Source organism: Zosterops lateralis (genome assembly GCF_965231275.1).
Source record: "Zosterops lateralis genome assembly, chromosome: Z".
Classification (NCBI taxonomy): Eukaryota; Metazoa; Chordata; class Aves; order Passeriformes; family Zosteropidae; genus Zosterops; species Zosterops lateralis.
Window position 1 is genome coordinate 22870677 of NC_139800.1, and position 25530 is coordinate 22896206.

Consider the following 25530-nt stretch of genomic DNA (forward strand, 5'->3'; position numbering starts at 1 on the left):
GCCAGGAGGAAAGGATACTATTATTCATTAGGTTGGGAAAGCAGAAGTTGGCTGTCTTATAACATTTGAATGGTCTAGGTGTGAGGGAACTGAAATCAAGGAATGAAATCCAGATTGTTGGCAAAACAAATGATTTTTATTTTAAATTTCTCACAGTTTCAGGCAGCCCTGTTTACCTATCCATGTCTCCTATTTTGAGTTGTGAGGCTTATTTTTGAGTACTGTAATTGCAAAAACAGCCTATCACCAAGAAGAGCAGCAGAACACACCCTCTTTCAGGCAATAATATTTGATTCCTGAGTGCTGTAAATGATGTAGAAATGTGCATATATTAATGAGGGCTATAATAGGTTTGATTGAAAGTGGGAGATAAGATGTGTTAATCTTATATATTAAATAGTCCTACAACAATGAACCTTATAATGAGGCTGTTATAAAATCTTTCCTTTGCTGGCCTCAGTTCAGTGAAACTGACGCTTCTGAGTTTGGCATGTTTAAAGCCAGATTTCACAAGAAAGGACCAAGTTTCTGAGATCTTTATCATTTGAAGTCCTTACCACATTAGTGATGCATACAGTACATGGTGGGAAAGATTCCAGCAGTCCATGATGCAGTATTTTCCCTTTTTTGGGTTTGAGGACACTTCCCTTAATATTAGTGTGCTGGTATGGAATCTGTTTTGACCTCAGCTGTGTCTTAGGAAAAGTAGCACTGCATTCCTCTCAGCTACATCATGCAAACAGATTGTGCTCTAACAAGGTTAGGAAGACTGTCAAAATAGCAATAGTTTTAAAGGAAAAAAATAAATTATCTAGAGTGATCTGCGATTTTTACATTTGGTGCCCTTGCAGCTATAGTGCTGAAGACAGTTCCATAAGAAGGGTAAGATTCCTTGGTTCACTGGTATTTATTTTTTTCTATTTTTGTCCAGCAACATTTACAGATTTTCATCTTGCCTCTTGCACCATTTCCCAATAGTCAGATTAAAATCTGAATGCTACTATCTGATTATGTTCTAGTTTAAAAAGAGGAAATAAAGTTTAAATATCAAGCCTGATGCCCAGTGTAGAAGATACAGAATGGCAACTGTGTTAGGAAGCAGTAAACTGAAATTTACCCTAGCATCTAGGTTCCCTTTCCAGTAAGGACCCAAATGAGGACTTTCTCGTTCTGAAAGTGGTGGAAGCTGGGTTGAAGGACAGACTGCTTTTCTTCATCAGCATTATTCCTGTTTGAGGGTAAGGAAGAAGTTCAGTGGGAGACATCAAATATATAAAATTAAGAGCAATGATTGATTGTTTCCTGCAAGGAAGGAACAAGAGACACTATTGTGTATTCTCAGTTGATCCCCATTCTGATAGTAACCAAGATGAAACCTGATTAGCTTAGTTATAAAACGAGTTGATGTTTTGTGATCTTACATTCTCATTCCCTGCAAAGCAGATGCCTTTTTGATTTACTATGCATGCTCTTTAATTGAGATGGAGATGCTGTAGCTCTGCTCTTAGTAAGTTCAGCTTTTACATTCCATTTCTCTTTTGCCTCTTCATCCCCTTTTCTCCATGCTTCTGACTCCGAGCTCACGTTTATCCTGTTAAATAACTCCTCTTACTGTGTCTAAACAGAGGCTGAGCATCCTTTCTCAGATACCTCAGTTCCCACCTTATCTCTCCTCGGGCTTCTGCCAGGAGCTCCACTGTCAAATTAGAGTAAGGAACATGTCTGTTTTAATATCGAGTAGTGCTGAGATGATAAATGGCTTTGTGTAAATGGTAACGGTGGCTACTGTAAAAAAACCTTAATTCTCACAAAGGCCTGCAACTAAAACAGCAAACGTTCCCAATAATGGGTGTTTCAAGTAAAGCCATGACTGCCTCTGTGGATGGGGCAGAATGTAATTTAAGGGAGAAGAGTAGCAGGAGGATTGCACGGCGGATTTTCACATTTCAAAGCGATGCTTTTCGGTGAGAAAATGAACCCCGAGCGTTTGCCCGCGGGCGCCGCGCGGGCTGGGCAGCGGCAATACCCGGAGAGGGCGCACGGTGGCGCCACAGGCCCACTTTTGGCGCGGCCGGGGCCGGTCAGTGCCTCTGCCGCCTCTGCAGATGCACATATGGCACAATATTATCATTTTATGGTTACAATTATGAGCAATTTGATACAAAATGAAAGCTAAATTATGCAGTGTTCCTTTTATTTGTTTAATTTTGCGCTCTAAATATGTAGAAGGAAAAATAGCGCCGCTTTTGTGTGGATGGTGATAGGTTCAATGCCTCCTTTTGGCTTCGTGTTCTCACACAGAGCAGGTTGTGATTATTTTCTCTCGTACATGATGAAATGTGTGGAGTTGTTCTCAGGTGCTGGGACTGTTTTGCACAGAGATTGTGTATGTCTGCATCTCCAGACTCCTCTCTTCTATAAAAAATGCATGGTACATTTACTGGCGGGTAGACAAATACAGAAGTAACAAGTTCCTTTGCAGTTTCTAGTGGAAGAGGCTGGGTAGCTGTGCCGTTTAAGCAAATGCCAAAGGAAGTCTTTAAATTCTGAAAGTCACTATAGTCGTTGGCAGAGCTTCCCTGAAAGGAGCAAGTATGTCCTGAACAAATTCTTTCTTGCCAGTGAGGAAAATCTCCTGCCGTTGCAGTTCTTAAGCTAAAAGTAAAAATTTTCATGGCCCATGCCAGGGCCAGTATTTTGTTACAATCATCTGTGGGGTCTTTTTGTTGTGTATTCAGGTTCTTAGTTTTTTTCCCATCAGATCTCCTATGTTCATTACTATGAAAATGCATATTTTTGTCAGTATGTGTAGCAGCACGATTTGTCTTGTGTGTTATGTTCTTCCTTCCTTTTCAGTAAAAGAAAGTCGTTAGCAGAGCCAGGCTGAAAAATAAATCTTTGTTTTAGTTTTTTTTTTTTCTTTGCTTGTAAGTATTCTTTTGTTTGTATTAATGAAGATAAAGCTGGAGATATGCTTTTCACTTGGAATAGAAAATGTGAGCTCTGAGATGGTATTTGCATTTATTGATCCAGGCACATCTGCTGGCATATGATGGTGTGTGATATTTTTGTCCTTACCCACCTTTGAACCAGATAACATGGCAGATAAGCTGTCCAGTTTGATTGGCATACCCTGTGGAAAGGATTTTCAATACATAGGATCAAATCCTGTACTCTAAACTGCTTTTGCATTTTGAAAGTATGTTAGAGACTTCTGAGTTTGTCTGCTATACTGGGAATTAGTTTTAGGTTTAAATGCTTTCCTTGCTCTCATCAAATACAGGCTATCTTCTACTTTGGCCAATTTTAGATGCACTATATTTGCATTGTGCATCTCAGTATTTTACAGAGTGTTAAAGCGAACTTGGGAATTTAATCATCTGTGTGGAACAGAGCATCTTGGTAGATGATATAAAACGTAGTTTGTCTATAAAAGAAATTACAAAATTGCAAGTGCTAGGATAAATCATACTGGTGAATTTAACCAGGGTAGGAAATCTTGTATCTTTTATTGCTTTTTCTCTGGGATCAGTTCTAACCGTGGTTCTACAGGTGCTATAGGTAGAAATGGAAAGATTATTTTTTTGAAAACAGCTCTTCAGCTGTTTAGGAAACTGTGTTTTTTATTTCTGTTCACACCTGACATCTGTGAGTCCAGAGACTAGATTTGAATTTGATGTTTTTTGTGTGCTTCCTGAAAGCTCCCAAGGACTGCCCTCTCTTTGTCCCTAACTTTAACTCAGTAGCTTTTCTGTAGGTAGGTAACCATAACTTAACTAATTTGTATGCACCATATGTAGTCTCAGCTCACTTCAAAGTGTAATCAAGTCATGAACTAATTACAATACCATATTCCCAAAGAATGTAAATTTAATTTCCCTTCAAACAGAATGGGAATGTATTAAGCAATTCCTTTATATGAGAGCTGTGGCATTCAACAACATAATGCTGATGCTTCAAACAGAAGTGAAGTTCTTAACTTTTGTGGACCTTGTGACCTTTTTCCCTGTGCATCTTCCCTTTTTATTCTTGCATCTGGAGTTAATTTACTGACTGGATAACAACATTAAAATATTCAAGTGTAAATTAAAATGTAACTGTTGGGCTTCAGATTGGAGATCACTCTGTCTTATAGTATGTGACTTGCTTCTTTATAGTGTTTTTAGAATTGTGCTTCCTAAGGCATTTGAATCAGAAGGAAATTGTGTTTTGAATTGAAGGCTCATAAGGTTCAGACTCTCACCAGATGATTTTTTTAATACATTGAAAAGTGGATGTGCAGAAAGTTCCCTACAGGTTCTTAGCATCACTGTGCCAGGGAGTCCACATAAACTCAGTTATATAAGAACGAGCAAAGTGAAGTTGTTCATAAAACATTTTATTACCTTCAGTCTTTGCAGCAACTTCAGACTTTAGATAATAAACCTTCATAGAAGTTACTAGTCTCTACCCTTTCTCAGAACAATGATTCACGTAGAGTCAAACCACTTCATTTCTCTTAATTTTAAAGGCAGAAGAAACATGTTAGGGTTGACTTTGATCCATGCCTGAATACTCTGATTTCTAAAATGCAGTCCTGTTGCTCTTCTGAGATGAGATTGTCAAAGCACAGGACTGTATGCATTAAACACAAGTAGCATTTTAAAATTAAATGTGGGTCAGCTTCCAATGAAGTATGTAATTGTTAAATGCTAAAGGAAAGAGCTTAGAATATCTTAGTTTATATTTTAAAGTGTTCCTTTTAGATGTTAATTCATTAAAACCAGGAGTTTATTTTTATTCATATGACTTTTCATATGTAAGTAGTTGAAGCTGCATTATTTTAATCCTTTCTTTGGTTAGGAAGAAAAAAGCCTGCAGGTGGAAGTCAGAATGACATACGTATTGCTTCTTTCCCAAAAGGCACAGTATCTCTCTCCTATTGATATGCAAAATATTAAGGCAGAAAATAAACCCCATTGCTTTACATGTCAAAATACTGTGAAAAATATATGCTTGGGTGATGCATGAAGAAAAGTGTGGGTCCACTTCAAACTGAACACACTTGTAGTGGAATTCGCCATCACTCCGTTGTGGATCTTTGGGGCTCTGCAGAGTGTATAATTTGGTTCCCTTGTACTGTGGGTATTAAGATGTAGCTTGATCCTTAGTTGTAGCAATAGCGACAGCAGTGTTTGGAGATCCAGCTGCATGGGTCTTAGTCTTTGCCTGAGTTTGGTGAAATGCTTTCTTACTCTTACAGCATTCTTTAAAGTAATTTTTAGGCTACTGACTGTACAGTGAAATGTTCTAGTAGTACATGGTTCCACAGTTATGGATGCGGTGGTGTCTCTGTTAAATAGCTGTGAGCTTGCTGTGACATTCTTCAAGTGCCAGGCACAGGCCAGTGACATTTTGGAAGTGTGTAGTGTTGCTGTTGCTGCCAGAAAAAACCCAGCCCCCAAACAAACCCCGCAAAAACATCAAAGCAAGGTAGATTAGGTCAGGCATGTGGTGCTTGATGCTGTGCTGCTGGGACAAGCAGACAAGCTCAGGTCTGCCTGCAATTTATCTGAGTAGATATTTCTTGGGAGACCAGAGACCTCTCAGAGTTTAGTGTAGCTTCATCCACCCACTGTCAGTGGCATTTCCTCAGCATCTCCTTCCTTGTCTAGTTTTTCTCACAGCATTTGTCTTCACCTGAGGCAGTGAAATGAGTTGAGTCTGCTGAAATTGCCAACATGACCGTAACTAGTCAGGTTTCTAGATGCATGTTCTTAAGCAGGAATTTAAAAAAGCCCAGTGCTTTGTGGCTACTGGGTTGTGATTGCACATGTCAAAAAACTTTATTCTTCACATCACAGGAAGTTTCTTGTATCTTTACCACAGAGTTCAAGTTAATGCTGATTTAAATTCCAATCCAGTTCGTGTGTGTTTGACTTTTTCTTTCCGTTGATTGCTTTATTCATCTTTGCATATCTCTGTAATAGCTCTGAGTCTCTAGAGAGTCTTCCATTGGATATTGGGGCTAATGGGACTGTAGCATCTAGTGACTGAAGATGGAGATTCAGCTCCTGTGTTCTGTTCTGGCCATGGATCAGAGAATGCAGCCTTGAGTGAAAGGACAGTGCAAGCCAAAGCTACAGTCAGGGACTACAGGACTGAGTCATCACTGGGCATCTTGTTTGATGCTTGGGAAGTCTATTAGGACTTTTTTGCATGGGTGAATGCAGGTGAACTCAGATTCTGAGCTAATCAGGTCCAAGATGACTCTGGTCTGTTAGTGCTGTTTCTGAGCTGTGCTAATTTGCCCTGCAGCTGCAAGGTGCACGTCCTGGAGCTGGCTTGAGGAGTGTGGAGCTGCTGAGCTGCACCTCTCTGCTCAGACGTGCCCAAAGACTCCTCATGACACAGTTTTCCCATGTGTAAAAAGGGAACGATAGAGCTGCTGCCTGTCCCAAAAATGTCCATGGCAAGCTGAAGAAAATGTCACTAGGTGGTGAGTTCTCACAGACACTCTGAAAATAGAGAAGGGCCTTTGTTATTAGATTGATTGCAAAGAATCTTATTAGCTCTGTTCTCTTCCCTTGCGAGTAGATTCTAGAAAAGCTTTTTCCAGCCTCAGTTTGCTGTGACTGGAAGCTGCTTTAAATTTCTTTTTTTCTTTTAATAAAGTGAGATAAAACTAAACATTTATTCTTAAATCGTAAAGGCCCCCAAAGAAATCCTCTTTCTAAGGAGAAGATTGTCTGTCTCTTGGTTTGGTTGTCTTTTTCCCTCTTACAAAAAGTGATAAAAGCAGAATTTCAGTAAATAGTCCTTGTGAAGCAACCTGATGCTTCATTTGGAAACCGAGACCTGAAGAGACCAGTAGTTGTTTGAATTGCTGTAGCATGAACATTGCTTGCACAAACATATGGAGGCTGATGCGTAGAATTCGAGAGCTTCTTCGGTAGATGCTGGATGCTCTGAACTAAAACATTTCAGATTTTAAGCTGGGCTTCACTTCTACTTAAAGTGGCAGTAGAAGCAGTGAACTGGGAACAGTGAAGGAAGTCAGTGGGTGTGCTACAGGCTGGCCTTTCTCCTCCCATATTGTGGGAAAGCAGGAACTGTAGGAGTTTTTTTTCTACTTCAGCTTGTGGGAGGCTGACAGCAGCAAGGAGTAAGCTGTGAGTAGTTGGGGTAGACATGGAACAGAGTTAAAAGCCTGAGGATTAAGAGTGGAACTGAAGGAAGGTGTTGAGACTTTGCAAGGTTGATAACACTTCCAGACAGGTGACTGTTGCTGGAAGAGGTGTCCTCTGCTGCCAGCTCCACTCCCTCTGCTTGCCTCATGCCAGGTCTTGTGCCTGGCTGTCCTTTTGCCTCTCTGGGACAGTTTACTCAGGCAAACTGTGAGCGATCTGGGGGGCAGCAGAGCAGGTGTGGATGGAAGGAGTGAGTGGGAGAGTAACTTTGTAAGCAGTTGAACATTAGGTTGACTGTGCCTTCTTGTGAAGCTTCACCACTAGGAAAAGCTTTTTGCTCCCTGCCTGCCTCCCAGGACATACATTCCTGGCTTCTGTAAGTGTGTCACTACTGTGTGCTGGCAGCCCCTCCTCTCAAAGCCAACTCTCTCCACTGAGGCTATTATCTTGTAAGCGCTATAAATGAGCTCTTAATTCTTTGACTTACATTCAGTGAAAAAATTAACTAATTTATTCTATAAAATATGTAGTATGTGTGCAGTATGACATGTAAATGTGACTGTTGAAATCCTAACCTTTGCATTTCTAATTTCATTTTTTTTTATTTCTCCCCTCCACATACAACCTTGATACTTTACTAATAAACTGCATAAAAAGTATTACTCTAATACATTCAAATGCATATGTCTTGGACATAAAACTACCATTCAGTGAAATGCCAAGTACCACTTCTCCCAGGTAACTAACATCTTGCAAATCCAATATTTATGCTCCTGAATACATGAAGAATTACCAAATGTGTCCATTTAGGTATATTACTTCTTTTGGAATGTAAATCTATAGGACTTCTCCTGTACTGTTTTTTCAACCTTACACCTTTTTTTTTCTTTTTTTTTTTTGAGCAGATTATGAAAATATTATAATGTGCATGTCTGTCCAAAGACTGTATTGCCTTAGTAGATGCATGATCTTGTTATATCTGAATGACCTAAGTACTTTTGTGGCAGTGTTGTGTATTGCCTGGCTAATTTGTAGGAGAAAAAAGGAGATCATCTTGCTGCTTTTAGCAAAAAATTCAATAGAATGAGAGAGTATATCTAATATTAAGCCTTTTTTTTTCTTAAGAAGATATTCTGCACTAAATGTACCAGCACATTTTTGAGAATTGCCATACTTTCAGCTATTCTGCATGTGTCTTAAACAAATGAACTCTTTTTTCATATTTGGAACTTCATGTTTACTTAGTCAGCAAAGCAGGGCTTTAAACTCTTAGACTGTGGTGGCTGTAACAATACTTTGCTTAATGTAGAGTGACTGTGTGAATGAACAAGGTTTTAATCTTCTAATACAGCAAGTTTTACTGTTGCTGACCAAATCTCACAAGAAATTCGGGAACATCTTGGCCACTACTCAAGCTCGTGTGAGCTATTGCCCTTCCCACTCATGATCACATAACTGACCTTTCGACAATCAGGATTAGCTTGCATACTTTGCTAATGTTAATTTTGCTTGTCCTGTTTTAAATTGTATTTTAAATAAATTTGACAGCCCCATGCAGGAGGTGGTGGCATGATGTGTGTACCATGAGGGCTCTGCAGTCTGTAAAACACAAAGGGAGCATATTTTAATGGTGCCTGGGAGTGCTGGCAGTCTTGCCTGGCTTTCCCAGTAGGACTGATACTAACACTGTGGCAAGAGTGAGGATGACTGCCTGGCCATCACTCGTGTCCCCTAGGCTCTTTAGGGTGCTCGTTTCTGGTGCCAGCAGTTGCTAGCCAGAGGGAGGAGAGGGCAAAACCTGTTTTGTGGGGAAGGGGTTGCTGGAAGCAAAGTGAATTAAGAGTGAATTTACAGAGGGCTGTAAAAAATTGATAAAGATAGATAGGATTGTCCATTTTTATATTCTGCCACATAACATGGGTTTAAATGAATTTCCCTATAATTTGTCTTCAAATACCGACATTTAACTCTTAGGCTGTATAAATGAACTGGCTTTTGCTAGAGTAAAATTCATGCCCTGCGTCCAGGCTAATATGTTCACCTACTATAAACATTACTGCCTATGGTTACAACTGGAATAAAAAATTCCTTTTATATACATCATAGCTGGCAGAGACTCCTGAGACCACCACAAATCACTTCAGCCTTTTGGTGCTCTCTGACGAAATGAACTGAAATGTAAAACAGCTTCGGCTTCAGGCAGGCTGGCTTTGGAAAGCAATTAGCTTGTTAAGACCATTGTTTGTACCCTCCCATATTTCCAGGTGCTGAGCAAAGGTGTTATGAGAGCTCTCCTGATCGATTTAAGCATTGGGGTTTATTAACCTTCCATTCCTTCCTAAAATGTTTTGCTTATTCTCTCGGTAGCCTTTTATTTAGAGGAAAGAAAATCAACCAAACAACAACAAAAATTAAGTCCTGGCAAGGCCACCCCTCCTGCAAAAGAATAAGAAGAAAGTGTGTGGTGGGGGGGGAGGAGGGAGAGCAACAAAACCGAACCAAAAAAACCCCCAAAAAAACAAAACAAAAAAACCCCCAAAAAACCCCCCCAAAAAACCCCTTAGGGTCATAACAGGGAATAACAAAGCAGTGAGTTATTTATGCAGCCGTGATTGGCAAAAGCGATTGCAACATGAATTTGCCCAGAAGCAATGATTAGATCATAAAAATGTTAAGGAAATCTGTAACTCAACACCATTTTAAAGATTGAAGAAGTTTTTGTTCCCTACCTTAATTGCAGTGACTTGTTATTAAAGTATTTATTCAGAGTAATCTCTTTGGACAGCGAGCCCTTATCCCATCTGCATGCATAATTAAAAGTGAGGGGGGAGAGAGGGGAGCATAAATGGTTTACCATGCTACATGAGCAAGGGAGGGAATTACACAATGACAGGTGAAGAGCAGATTTATCTCCTGTTGGAATTTCAATGCTGCAAGCAAGGCAGGACACTGTTGCTAATATACTTGCAAACACCACAGTTGCTGCTTCTCCAGATTACTGTCCAAAATTATTGCTGGTCTGTAAAAGGCCTGTAGCACTGCATCTGTGGCTGTGGGGTTTTGAGCCATTGGCGCTCAAGCAAAGAGATTGGATTTGGGTATGTGGGCTTGTGATTCGATGTCTGTGCTTAAAAATGAACTATTTACTTACTTGGCTGGCTATTTATTTATTTATAAATAAACACTGGTAATGGCTGACTTTGCTGAATACAAATAAGAGGGTTGTAGTTGTTCCAGCTGAAACAATGTCATTACCTGCCTCCTGCTGCTGTCCCTTTTCGATGATAAAAGAATTTGGTGCAATTCTTCTTTTTCCACTCTAAGTAGGAAGAAGGTTGTAGTTGAACATTCATCTTTAGGCAGATTTATCATCATTAGGCACTACTCAAACACATAGTATCTGTTTTTAAATTGAACCATTATGGATCTAAATCAGATTTACACAGAGTAAGTTGGTATATATTTGGCTATAACTGTTCACTAAAGAGTGTTTTTCCCTTAACTTCTGATATCTCACCTCTGCAACAGCAGTACAGAGAATGCCAAGAACTTTTGAGCCTTTATCAGAAGTACCTGGCTGAGCAGCAAGAAAAACTATCACACTCCCTTTCTGAACTCAGTGCTGCCAAGGAAAAGGAGCAGAAGGTAAGGTCTTTTTTGCCATCTCTTTTTTTATTTTAATGACCTAGTCAAAACATCATTTTGAGACTGTAAGTGTCTTATCTTACATCATAAGGTGTTGAGTATTATTTTGTGATTGGTTTCCCATGAGTCCTTGCCTTAATACATGAATTGCAGGAAAACAAAGAGAAAATCCCTGACAAGTTTTCGGTCAATAGAATGGGTGAAGTTAATTGACCATGTTGGAATGGAGTAGGAATCATGGGAAGCCACCCCTTTGCCAAGGAAAAAGTTAAGATGCTGTTCTCTTTCCTGCTCTGTTATTTAAACAGGAAAATAATTGCAGTCACTGTAGATATAGCATTTCACATTTTCGCTGTGGCCTTTGATGATTGAAAAGGGCCTTACAGATGATATGTTGGGTAAGTAAGAGCTTTTTCAAGTCGTTATAAAGCTGCTCATCTGATTTGAGATATTTATAGAAGACCTCTAAATCTATATGCAGTTAAAACCAGAAAACATTGACTAGGGATACATGTTAAGTGATAAAATGTTTCTCAGATGTAGGCACCCAAAGCCTTGAGAACATGGTTGCTTGAGATTTTCTTCTCTTAGCTAGGTGCTTGGTTTGCATCCCTGCTGATGGCAGATTATACACTGGAAGAGAAGACTGCCTGTGCAAGTGCTCTATGCCATGTTCTTGCTTGCTCTGGTAGCAGCTTCCACCTGCAGATCTCCCGAATCCATCCTGCCTAAGACTATGCCGTTTGCAGAGTTTATGCCCTGATCCCCTCTTCTGCTAGAACTGTCTTAAAGGCTTATTTATAACAGGGCTAGAAGTAAAGTCATCAGCACAAAGTATCCAAAAGGAGGCTTGATTCTGGCATTGTGGGGATGCTGGAATTGTTTTATAGGTTTTTAGTTGTAAGTTTAGTATGGCTTGGACTTTAACCCTAGCTAGATAAGAGCCCCTGTCCTGGTATGTTCTTATCAGAAGTTGATAAGAGTTTCCAAGACAACCTAAGCCTCTGACTGGAGACTGTTCTTCCCATTGTCTTTTCCCCCATCCCAATGTATCTTCTCCCCCCTCTTGTCCATCAATCTCCCAGGCCAAAGACATTCTGAGAGGTGTCGGCCAGTGGTTGGTGGATCCCCCAGAGACCCCACCCCAATTTACCTGATTTGTCGATGTTTGTATATTGCAGTTGGCACTAGCCACCTTGCTTTGTTTCATTGGTTTGCAATTTGTACCCATCCCTGAGACTTCTGTTCAACAAAAACCCCCTGCTGACCAGGACCTGGGTCACTCTCCTGAGGCACAGGCCTGGGACCAGGGACTGCCCCTGTGATCCCCGAATAAAACCTTCTTCCTCAGCCTTGAGAGTGTCCCCTCTTTTGAACCACGGCCGTGACAGCGAAGGCAAAGGTGCTGCGGAGCCAAAGACCCACGCAAAGGTCCTGTTGAGGCGTATCAGAGCTAGCAGGGTGGTCCAGCCGAACGCTGGGCTGGCCTGAGAGACAGATACACGAAGCAACATGGCATCTCAGTGGTTCCCTGCTGTGAGAATTATACAGGCAGATACTACTTCTTAGGAGAATGGAGACTGTGCAGGAAGGAGTATTTTAATTCTCTCAGGAAGCAGGTAGCAATATTTTGTGACTACACTAGCATCAGTAATGTTTTGGGGTGTTTTGTCCTGATGAGGTGTTTTTTTAGTGTTTTATTCTTTTTCTGGTCCAACATTGTTGGACATTGAGCTGTTTGTCTTTTTAAAAAGCCTTTTAAAGGCTTTTAACCTTTTATAAACATTTTGTTTCTATTCTTCTGTGTTTATATCTGCCATCCATTTTCTGATGGCATTGAATTCAAAACAAGAATATCTGTCCAGAATGGATGATGTCTGTGTTGCTGCTTGTATGGCATGCAACTTGCTGGGGATCTCTATGGAAAATAATTCAGAGGAGTCCATGTAGTCCAAAAGCACTGTGGTAGCTGTGTTTTGGGTGATGCCAATTCTTCTTTCAGATTTTGCCCTGAATGTTTCATTTCTAGCCTTCCAACTTCAAATACATTTATCCTATACTAGGGTTAGCCCTTAGTATTGAGGGATCCAGTGTCATCACATTTACAGGACAAAGGCATGGAAGCACGTAATAGGAAACCTTCAGCCCACTAACTATGAAATTAGTTTAAAAAATTCCCATTCATGTTCTTCTGTCTTCCTAATCACTCTATCAGTGCACACATAGAGACTTCTTTAAAATTGTTTTCTGGTTTCACATGCAAAGTTCTATCCAGCTCATCTTTGATTCCATTATTTCTTTTCTCTATACTTACAGGTACTTTTGTCCAAAAATGCAAATTCAGATATTATATCGAGGTTTGCCTTGACATTTCATTTATGGTTACATACTCTACAGCTGCAGCCTAGCAGACCTGAAATTACCCTAGTCCTCCTGTTGTGTGCAAAGCATTGTAGGCATAGATAAAAAACCTGTCAAAACATGCTTCAACTGGTTTTTCTTATAGTGTGCAAAATGTTTCTGATGTTTCTAGCCTTCCTCTTCAATTTTCTCATTCTTTGCATTTGGCTTCATAAATTGTTACTATTTTTCAGCCAAACAAGGACTTTGTGCTGTGTTTCTCCTCACAGTTTAGAAACTGTGAAGAGGTGAGTAAGACTGCCCCACTCTGTCAGTTCTTTCCCTCAGGCAGTGCTCCATGGGATAGCTTTGGAAACCCAAGAAAGGTCACTGGACTGCTTCTTGGTGGACTTTTGTTATTTTCACACATCTTTTAATACCTGAACTGTGACCTCTTAGTGTCCTGATGGGTCTCTCTTTGTTCTATTTGAGTGTTGTCTTAACACAGTAGTTCAGGCCAGAATTGTTCTGTCTGCCTGATGAGATGTGCTGGAGGGGAGCACAGCAGTGAGGGATTTTTGAGAGGAAAGAATTGGAAGAGGACTGATCCAGAACACTTTCCTCCTGCTCCACGTACTGCCCATGCCAGTTCCTTCTGCCTCACTGAAGCTTTTGTCCTCTCCCTTTCTGTTTTAAGGTGGACTTTGACAAGAGCAATCTTACTTAAATGTTAGGATAATGAAAGTCTTCATGAGTTTTCTTTGAATCCAGATCCATTTGAAATCTTTTCCTTTTCACTTGATTTTGTCTCGGTTAAGGAAATGTTGGATATGTCAGGGTTTAAAGCAGTATAACTAGCTTGCTACATAGTTTTCTCTTTGTAGAATTGTCTAGGAGACATAATCCGCGTTTCCTGTTTCAGGACACTGCTGATCTTACCGGGGTCTCTGCATTTCAATGTATGATGTTGTTCCGATTTTCCCATCTCTTGCAGAAACAATGGACTTGTGAGAAACGAACCTCTCACTTTAAAATTTCAAAAGTTTATTAAACCTTAACAAATACAACAAATGACTGATTAAGGAGAAAGAGCACTCCCAACACTGTGGAACTAAACCACCCCACACGCTCATCCACAAAATGACTGCTCTGCCTTTTATACCCTAGGGTTGCCTCCGGTAACCCTGGTCCCACCCAGAGTCTGCCAGTCAACTCTTCTTTGCTATCCATTGGTGGAGACTGCTTTCTTGCAGCTTGATTGCAGGTCAGGTGTTGTCATGCCACGCCTCTTAGTAACAAGCCTGCCCTCCTCCCAAATGCCCTGGCTACCAAGGCTGTCCAGTGTCAACAATACAAGGAGGAGGGGAAAGGGGGCTACGTGGAGAACAAATCGCAGTAATGTAACTATACATCTATAAAACTTCTCTTAATATTCATCTCTTTATTGTGAGAGCCAACCATTGCATTACCCATCTATAACACAACCGTAGTCCGTAATAAAACGCTTGTTCATTCTGGCTGTTTTGAGCAGTTCTTTCTGGTTTCTGTTATTTTCTCCACTTTTTCTTACTTGTTAGTTTGGAGTAATTTCTAGGGCTACACCTGTATCTTAAAGCCTCTTGCTTCTGCTTTTCACTTGCCTGTCTCCCTAGGTCTTACTATACCACAGTTCAGATCATGAGCTGTCACTTTGCCCTGGGCCTAGAGAGGTATTTGGAAATATCTCTTTTCAGCGTTTCTGTCAGAATAAGACAATTAACAGGTCAAGAAAACAAAAGCATTACCAGATGGCATTGTTGTAGAAAGAGGTGGAGTTCTTTAGGATGTAAACGACTGCAGTAGCTGTGTGCATGTGGCTGAAATGCAGCCCTGGTTTGTAGCTGTACTGAACTAATGCAGATGCTTTGGTGTTAACTTTTATTTTTGTCTGTTTTAGTATCACCTAACGATAGCAGTAACTCTGAAACCATGTTTTCCTCTTAGCTAATATTACTTCTTTATAATGAAAGTCAGCCCTCAAAATGTAAAGAAGCATCTTGGTAGTAGTGAAATAAAATTGCTGGGAAGATGGTGGTAAGATGATTTAAGTCAGAACTCTCGTGGAGTCAATAATCAGTAACTGGAACATGGATTTTTTTTTTTTTTTTTTTTGGTGAGATAAAGTTAATTCCATTTGAAAAGATACTTAAGGTGACATGAATTGAATTATTCAAACTGGCCTTCTCAGCATTAACTCTAGGTTAATATCTCATGATGCCTCTGGTTTCATTATAGGAGTTTTAAATACATAACTTTTTATAATAAATTCAATACCTAGAAGCCGAACTGAAATTGGTTTACCTTCTACCAACCCATAAAAAGAAGCATTAATTGTAAAGTGAATATTAAAGTGGTCACTAAAATTGACTCAGATTCAGAGAGATAGCACTTTGGTAAAGGAAGAGCTCTACTGAAAAATAGGCTTCTGCCTTGCTGTTAAGTAGAAAATATCATTCATATTAAAATATAGTTAAACTTTTCTATAAAAAACTATTTTTGGATATACTCTCTGCAGCACCCAAACTTTCAGTCTTTGCCATTTTCAGAAGTTTTACACAGACATGTAAAGAAAATTGCCCTTGTTCTAGGTAATCATGTCTGACCTAGTTTATATACTCGCCACTTCACTGCCATCTCAAACAGTGGCAAAAATCCAGTTTGATTTGGCTCATTCTGGGTGATGAATCTGTAGATGTCCTGCAGTGTAGGGTATGCCTTGAGGCACAAAAGTTGGACAGGCAGCTGAGTTTCTGCAGAACTGAGGTTCTTGAGCTCTATCACCTTAAGGAAAGATAATACCTGTAGTCTTAGCACTGCTTATTAATGTTAATCTTTGAATTTACGAGTACAGCTGGCAGTGTTTGTTTCTTATTTGTGGAAGATTACCAACACATCTGCTAATTCCCTTGATTCACAAAGATCCTTGTGTGTATGTGTGTGAGGCTTCAGTTCTTCCTTGTGTAGAAGAAGCATAGATATGGAGTGGGATTATAGGCAGAAAGGAATATCAAGAATTTGTTTTCAATGATGCATCATTTCCCCTCTCCTTCTGTGTTCTGTTGTCTGCTCTCTCTAAAGACATGGTCTGCTTTGGGCATAGGGTAAAATCTTAACGAAATTGATTCTTGGGAAGACTTTTTTTTTAAAAAAAAACTTTTAAAATAATGTTGCTATTTCTCTTGAAATTTCTCTTGAGCCTTTATCTGCAGAAACTAGTAAGGCTTGTAGTAAGGCTTGTTTTCTTTTGTTATTGGCAACTAAGATTCTTGGTTTGTTGTTGTTTGTGTGGGGTGGTTTTTTTTTTTTTCCCTTAATAAGAATGATTACATACTAAGGCTTCAAACATTACTTATTTGATTTATTAGTTTGTTTTTTTTTTTTTTCTTTGAAAAAGATGTTGAAACATGCCAGTTTTCAGAAGCCTTTCCTTTGTGATTGTCTTCAAACTTCCCCAGATCCATTTTTTTCCGCACAGGTCACCTTTAAACACATTCTTAGCTTGCTTAAAGGAAAAAAAATAAATCCTACATATGTGAAGGGTTTTGAATGCTATAAGGTAAACCTTCATGATAGAATTGACTTCATCTGTTTACCCAGCTGTATGGGAACAATGGATGAGCCCATCTGAAAGATACTTGAAAACTGGGATAATAAATAAAGAACTAATTTGACTAGGGACTCAAGGGTATTGGAATAATTTTGCAAGGCCAGAGAGAGGCAGTTTTAGCATGAGTAACTGTCAGGAATAGCCTTGCCTTACCTGTGTTACTTTCTGCAAATCCTCTGATCTCTCTTTCTGTGCCTCTCTTATCTGTAAAAATGAGATAATGTTTTTATCCTCATTCTTTCTGATTTTTCTTTTACTGAGAATGTCAAGTTTCAGGTGCTTTTTCATGGGTGTTCAAAGTGATTAGCAGTGATATTTCAAACATAGGGTGATCTGGAATAGACTACCCTTTAATAGCATGAAGAAAAATAATGTTTTTTTTTCCCTTTTACCTCTAAGGTACTAAGTCATAGTTAATTTACCTGTCTTTTCTAAAAAATGTTAACACAGAACAGGAATGCAGATGGATATAAATATTTAAGCAAAAAGAAAGTATCAGTATTGCAATACCTGTGCATTGCTAGCATTCACAGCAGAATTCCACCCACACTCAATCTCCTGGAATGTGTGCCACAGTAGAACTGTTTGGCTTGCCCGGTCTGTTTTCATAATGTGGATGAGACTGTATTCCTGGTGATAAGCACTTCCCTCTCAACTCACTCAATTCACTGCTTAACTGAGATCAGTACCATTTCACCATCTTTTTCTTCTACAGTCTTTAATCAGCCTTGTCTCTAGTCTCTATTAAGATATTTTCTTTTTCCTTTTGTTTTCTTTCAGTGTATCTCTTTCAGTTTCATCCATTTAGCTTTAAAAACTGTCCTTCCCATGGAAATCTTTTCCTTGGGTGAACAGTCATCTCTGGTGTATATTTTTCTGTTGGAGGATAAATCTGGAAAGAAGATGGTGCCTTTATTTCCATTCTCTGAGATCAAAACATCCTCTTGGCTTTGTAGGCTTCTGATGCTACTGTTACACTTGTGAAACGTCACCTCTGGATTTATAAGAGAATTTAAATGTGCAGCACAACTGCCTGTCCTTGAGAAACACTTTGCAAACTCTTAGATCTGATATTGCAGTTTCTCCAGTCTAATGTCATAGTGGCTCTTGGGAGAGTGAATTGTGGCCATACTCACCAGCATCCTCTCACTTTGAAGTGGGAGTAAGGCTTTTTTCAATGGATTCAAGGCTGCATATGAATGCACTTGCCATCAAAGGTTTTGTGTATGCTACAGGCCTCGAGGAAGGAAACATCTGCTCTATCCATCACTTTGTGGAGTTACCTGTTTACCTGGCAGCCATTAGGAGTCTAAGCATACCACCTGCCTAGGCTATGCTGTCACTACTGATGTGTAGTCCATTTGACCTATGCACATGCCCTTCTATTCAGCAGTATTTAGCATTTTCCAAAACTTGGGACTCTTGAAAATCAATTTCTTATGTACTTACCTCCTTGATTCACCAGTTCCTAGACTTGTCTCATTCCTCCAAGTGTGGCATGTTCTTCATGTTATGATAAACATTACATTCCTGAACTTCAGGAAAATCAATGCTGGGAGCTTTCAAAGCCCAACTGAACCAGGAACCTAATATATTTTGGAGCTTGCCTTGTTTTGGTGCAGTGTAGACCAGATAACTGGCACAGTTCCCATCCAGCTTGAATTCTTCTTTGACTGTTGTGTATTGTCTCTTCATCAGCCTTTCAAGAGGGACATCATCCTGTGAGAACATATTTTGGTAAAAAGTGAAAATATTTCTGGGCCAATCCAGCAACTGGAATCCTATTTCTGAAAATGCAAACAGAGTTGCTGTTTCTTACTGTTGAAATTAATACAGTCTCTAACTCATCTAGGATTTCATAATCTAAATACCCTTATTCATCACTGTAGATTATAGATAGAGTGATATAAGTGATTACTATATTGAAAGATAAATTGCTTGCCATCTCTTGCTTGCAAAGCACACATTTTTGTGTGTTGATCAGGTTGTTTAATTAGAAGTGTCTTTATTTAATGAAAGCCAGGTGATTATCAGTTCAGGGCACTAAAGGTTGGTCTTTGTATGGCAGAAAGATTTTTCATGAGAGCTGAGGGTGTAATTTTCTTTCAGCTAAGAAGGTGGGAATTTGTTATCTGTCTGTACCAGGATGATTGCCTGCAGAAATATCTCTTTGAGTTAGTTCTGAATACCCTAAGATTTAGCTGGAGTCTTTCATTTTGAGCTGCAAAAGAAGTTTGAACCTAAAGTTTTTCAGATGCACAGTTTGCTATTTGAAGTTTGTAAGAAGTCTCCTGGAATTTTATCCACCACAGAACAAATTTCTTAAGTTCTTGAGACAGCTGGACTCATCTCCTTATATAAGCAGAATGTAACTGGTGAGGTGTCATCCACACAGACCAGGCATCTACAGCATTTACTGCAGGTCTGCATGCACGTTGCATGTGATTTTTGATTTATAGCAGCGTGAGTACTCGTCTACGATCCAATGAAAGCATTAAATATCATTGCATAACAATTTTTGGTTGCCGTCTATTTATGACAAATGCCAGAAGATGTCTGACATGTCTCTCTGAGATCCAGTAACACAGATTGTGGTTTGTTTTGAAACTTCGTATAATTTCAGACTTTGGAACATGGGTAGAAACAGATCATGTAGACATTCAGTACCATCATGTGCCAAAGAGGTTTCACAGTACCATCAACAGAAAAAGGGATACATGAATTTCTCCTATCTATGCAAGAAAATGGTCGATCTAAAACATAAGTATTCAAAGCTACCCACACGTATGCATGGGCACTCAGGCTGACTGAGTTACTTACTCAGTAACTTACTGAGTTACTTACTCAGTAAGATTTAGAGTATGGGAAAGCAAATAATGTCCTCTGACCTCTTTTGGAAGTCTGGTTTATCTTGAAGTTGGTCTCTGCCTTGAAATAAAGTAATTTCTCATTAATCTTTAATAGATGCATTTAATTCCATGTTAAATCTTCCCTCATCTCTTCTCTGTAAGTGGTAGCAATTCTATTGACTGGAGCAGACCAGAAAAACTCTCAGGACATCTTCTGTTTTCTGGTGTGTAATTTCAAAAACTTCTCTTACTCTCTGGAGCTGAGTCATGAACATCATGAACATCAGTACCTTAGTTGTATGATGCATCTGATGAATGTCTTTGCTCTAAAACTTCAGAGGAATTTTCACAAAGAAGACCTGCTTGGTGGATTGGTCTGGAACTGCTGTCTACGTGTAATTTAGTAAAACTTTTGACTCTGTCTTTTGCAGCATTCTCCTGGAGAAACTGGCTGTTCCTAGCTTGGATGGGTGCACTGAGGAAAAAAAAAAATAGCTGGATGTCCCTACCCAAAGAGTGCTGGTGAATGGAATTACATCCAGCTGAGGCCAGTCACAGTGGTGTCCCCCAGGGCTCTGTTCAGGGGTCAGCCATCTTTTTTGTCTTTATTGATGGTCTGAATGATGGAATCAAGAGCCCTCAGTCAGTTTGAGAACAGTGCCAGGTTGGGTGGGAGCGTTGATCTGCTGGAGAGCAGGAAGGCTCTGCAGAGGGATCAGGACATGGATCCACCATGGGCTGAGGCCAGTTGTGTGAGGTTCAGCAAGGCCAAGTGCTGGGTCCTGTCCCTGTGCCACAACAACCCCTGCAGCTCCAGGCTGGGACAGAGTGTCTGGAAAGCTGCAGAGTGGGAGAGGACACGGAGGTGCTGGTTTCCAGTGGCTGAACATGAGCTGGAGTGTGCCCAGGTGGCCGAGAAGGCCAATGGCACCAGGCTTGTGCCAGCAATGGTGTGGCCAGCAGGAGCAGGACAGTGCCCACCTCCCTGTGCTGGGGGCACTGGTGAGACCATACCTGGAATCTTGTGTTCAGCTTTGTTTCCTCACAGCAAGAAGGACGCTGAGGAGGCTAGAGTGTGTCCATAGAAGGGCAAGAGAGCTGGGGAAGGGTCAAGTCTGAAGGGAAGCACAAGTCTGGGAGGAGTGGCTGAGAGAGCTGGAAGGACTCAGGCTGGAGAAAGGGAGATTCAGGGGGGACCTTCTCACACTGCAATGACCTGAAGGGAAGGTGTAGCCAGGTGTGGGTCAGTCTCTTCTCCCAGGTGACAAATGAGAAGGACAATAGGAAATGGCCTCAAGTTGTGCCAGGACAGGTTTAAATTTGATATGAGATAAAATTTCTTCACTGAAAGAGGAATCAGTCAATAGAACAGGCTGCCCAGGGAAGTGGTAGAGTCACCATCCCTGCAAAGCGTTTAGAAGATGTGTGGATGTGGCAGCTGGGGACAGGGTTTAGTGATGAGCATGGCAGTGCTGGATTAATGGTTGGACTTTGTGGTCTTAGAAATTTTTTCCAACCTAAACGATTGTGTGGTTCTAAGAACCTTGGTCCTTTCTGTGACTAGGTCAGGGACCTACTCTTGCAGGCCGTCACTTTTAACCTGAGCAGAAAGACTTTTATTCACGGTCATATTGAGAGCACCATTTTAGTCAGGAACCATTTATGTTCATGGTTACATGAAAATTAGACTGAAAATTTTATTGGAGAACTTCACTTATTAAGTGAGAGTACAAGACTGCAAGGACCTGTGAGCAACTGAAGTCACTCACCTGGATGGTAAGTGACAGCTGGAGAGACAATTTCTTTTCTGGAGATCCATATGCCCCTCATATGAAGTGTAATATTCTGCAGTTAATGTGTCTTTTTTTTGAATACTTATCCTTCAGAACTTGTTTAGCTCTGGGACTCCTTGTCATTTATGGTTTTGGTGTATATGAAAGTATCCCTTGTAATGAGTGTGCACATTTAGGTGTGGGGTTGAAGGAGACAGAATGGTTATTTTTAGCTGTAACTTTTGCATTAAGTGTGAGCACACTTTTGGAGTCCCTGGAGATTTTGAGGTTGAGAGGGATGGAGGACCTGGATCAGTATACATGTGGGAAGGACTTGCTTCTGACCAGTAGTGCCAGTGCAGAAAGCCACCTGTTCTGTGTTTCTGGGTGCATGTGCAAACATTATGTAAATGAATACACAGACTGACTTGTAAGTAACCTCTTTTTTTAGCAAACCCATATGTAGCACCTGTTAAAGACACAAACCTATGTCTGAAATATCAGCACAAGTTTAGCCTTCCCACTTGAACTGATACATATAAGGAAGCTTTGGATGTAATAATGTCTGTTTGTATGACTATAGTATTTCCAAATTTTTCTAAATCTTAACACAAAATAACTCCCAAATTTATCTCTCTATCTCTCTATCTGTTTATAACTTGAGCATTTTGGTTAATCAGCTGATGTCAGCTTTTTGAAATATTATCTTATGCCCTTAGTATAAATTCCAAGCTTCAGGTGTTTTGGAGCCAGGAGTAGGTCTGGAGAGTTCAGACACATATTTAAAAAGGTCTTCAAATATTTAGGCCATTGTTTTTCATTTTTTTTTAATGGGAATATCATTAAAGGGACATGAGAAATTTTGATTAATATTTTTTTATTGCTTGTGCTGACTATGAGAATTCTACATGCACGTGTGCAGCTGGGACTGCTACTGTGGTCTACCCAGGTAGGTGAGGGCTGGCAGGTAGATGAATTGGGATCTAATTCGGTTCTGTTACTGTATCACTGTCAAATTAATTATTTAATTGCTTTCTGGACTAGTTTATTGCTCTTTAAATAGGAGATGATGCCCAGTGTTTGTTAGAGAATGTAAGCTCAGTGAATTTAAAATGCTGTGTAATGCTAAGTTGAATTGTAGGTCTAGATGTAAGATAATGTAAGGAGAGCTCAGTTAGCCTGGGACTTCTCCATACATAAGTTAATTCTTACAAAAAGGTAGTCTTTTTTCTTGTGCTTGGTTAGAAAAACAAGTACTCAACATAAGGAAAACTCCTTCCTCCAATGCTGTATGATACAAGGCAGATGCACATATTGTATGATCTATTTCATGGATGTGTTTATTCATTAGAAGTAAAAAGAATCACATCATCTGAAATGGAGAGTATATGCTTCTGTGAGTAAAATAGAAGATGATGACAATGGAGTCCTCTATTATGTAGACATACCCCTATGCATACTTATCACTTTATTTAAGGATTAATTCCTTATTATATAAGAGTTTATTGAAAACACCATGATTGTAATAGTGTGCTTATTTTAAAAGAAGTAAATGTAGAGGACTACAGATTTGCTTTATAACAAGTATTTGAAAACTTGCAGCTTTTTCCTTTCAGTGCTTTGTCAGTCAGACCATGTAACTCAGTGGACATGTACGTGTTGGGAAGTTACTCCCTGATTCCTTCCTTCTAATGGGGAGTGACAGCAATGTCAGTTACTCTTGGGTGCCTGTGTATATGGCAAGAGTGAAAGTGTGAGGCACCTGCAGAAAGTTACTCAAATCCAGCAGATGATTCAGTTTAGATTAATCTGGGCATCTTCTTTCTGAAGTCCTTGCTATCTTTTATTAAATACCAAGATACTCAGTTTACTTTTTCCTGAATGATTAGATGGCATCATCACTGAAATGATCAACACTGCATGTGAAATGCCCAGCCCTAAGTAGTAAGCAGGAGCATGTTTTTTTCTGGTCTGGCTTGTTGATTTTCAGAAATATTATTAAGAGTCTTTATATGTTGAACTAATATCTTGAAATTAATAAGTATTTTGAGTATTCCTTCTAATACCTTTTGAACCCATAAGTCTGCCCTTCTGTGTGGGAACAAATGGCAGATAGCTGGCTGTCAAACAGACTTGGGCAAAACTAGAGATGTTCATTATTCCCTTTTAACCATTTTTCCCCTAACAGAAGCAAGTTAAAAGATTGAATTAAGAGGTTAAGGCTTCTGTTAAAATAAACATGAAATAAAAAGTTTAAGGATATTACAAAAAACCTTCTAAATGTCAGAAACAGTGTAATGTGGAGGTTCTTTTTTGAATTATCAGAAGCCTAGGAGAAACCTCTTCTTACTTTGGCTGTAATCACCTTTTTTTTTTTTTTTTTCCTCTGCGTTAGTTAGGAATCTTTCCATATCATGGTTTGATGGATAGGATGACTTAAATGAGAGCTAAAGTGGAACTTGCCAGCCATCACAGTAAGATGCACTATTTCATAGTGGTAGGGGACAGGAAAAAAGTTTGTTCTGGGCATATCTAGGAGCAAATAAGGCTCAGTTATTTGGGTGGCAGATGCTGTCTGAAGTAGGAAAGATCTCAAAGTGTGTGCTAGCAGATGTGAACTGTTGTAAGGTGAGTAAGTTGCGGGTGCATGTGGCAACCCTCTAGGGCAGGAGGCCACTGTTCCCTTGGTGCCAGGTGCAGTGCTGGGAGCTGCTGCTGCCAGCACAAGCATCACCGTCGTGGGTTGGGAAAATTTCCTTTCTTGGATGGCCATATTGTAATGAAGATTTAGACACCTCTAATAGAAAGCTGTTCGTCCCAGAAACTGGTCCTCACAGTTACAGTTTTTACATATATTTATCTCTGTTCACAAAGGGGCAATTAAACTCCCATAAATCTGCCAAATTTATTACATTCTGTCTACCTAAATATTTCCTGTCATTTCAGTTGAATGTGGCATTTTCCAGCTCTTTTTATCTTGCAACTGCTTAACTGTCACACATTCTTTCTGAGCTGGCTAAATGTCGAGGGTGGAATAAATTATTACTCACATACTGTTATTTGTATAACTGTACTATTTAGATTGGGAACCAATATCCTCTTGTATGAGGTAGGCATCTGAATTTGAATCTGAATGATGGTCACTGTTCCAAAGAAGTCACAATGTTGATGTGTTGAAGCATTTTTTAAAAAATCAGTTGGATGTGAAAGCTGCTTTGAAGATAAATGCAGCATGATTAAATTAAGTATTACTTACTGATATATATTTCTTGCATAAATTTGATTTTCTATTTACATTGCTTCCTGAAAATGCCATTGTTAATAGAGTTCTGACATCTTATTTCCCTTATTGCTGTCTCAGTAGCATTTTATTTCTGATGCTTTAATAACTCAGTGTAGACTGAAAGGATAAAACTGAGGGAATTGACTGAACTAATTAGACCCTGATTTGTCTGGCTGTCCAGCGCCTGACAAACGTGTCTTTGACATCAACAGAATAAAACATTTCTGCTATTAGCCACTTACAAATATCTATTTTGGCAGACCTTTGAAACTATTTCATTCTCGGGGCATATTGTGCTGGGTAAGGAACCAATTCAGGATTTTTCTTTTGCCATTGTGACTCCCCCTTCCTGTCTGTGTTGAAATAGAATCAATATTTAGTAGCTTCACAAAAACTCAAAACCAGTTAATGCACTTATCATCCTAACAAACTGGATATTTCTGAGAAAGTGGAAATGTTCCCATTTCAATTTCTAGTTAATGGCACACTTGAGTATGGCATCTGAAATTGTCAGTCTTTGTATTTTCAAACCTGTAGAAACTTGAATAAAGCTTATACATAAGAGCAATCAACTCTGATAGCAGTAGGCTAAATATCAGTTTCTGAAAATAAATTTTATATGAATCTATTCTCCAGACAATTTGACTTTTAAATGTTTAAAAATATGACATCTTTATATAAGTGAATATAGATTGAGACAAGAGCTATAAAAACTTGAAGTTTCCATGCATCACCTACTTTTCACTATCGTCAGTTAAACAGCACAACTGGATACAATGTGGCTTTACTGCTTTCTATTGCAATAATTTACTGCCCTTTTGACCTA

General features: G+C 39.5%; 1 protein-coding gene across 5 annotated transcripts in view; it reads left to right on the top strand.

Annotated features, from left to right (window-relative positions):
- KIAA1328 overlaps positions 1-25530 on the top strand; it is a 179621-nt gene that overhangs the window by 58407 nt on the left and 95684 nt on the right. For all 5 annotated transcript variants that reach the window (XM_083883481.1, XM_083883483.1, XM_083883484.1 and 2 more), the window contains exon 6: positions 10687-10814. In XM_083883481.1, the coding sequence (XP_083739607.1) occupies positions 10687-10814 (128 nt within the window). The remainder of the gene's footprint in view (positions 1-10686; positions 10815-25530) is intronic.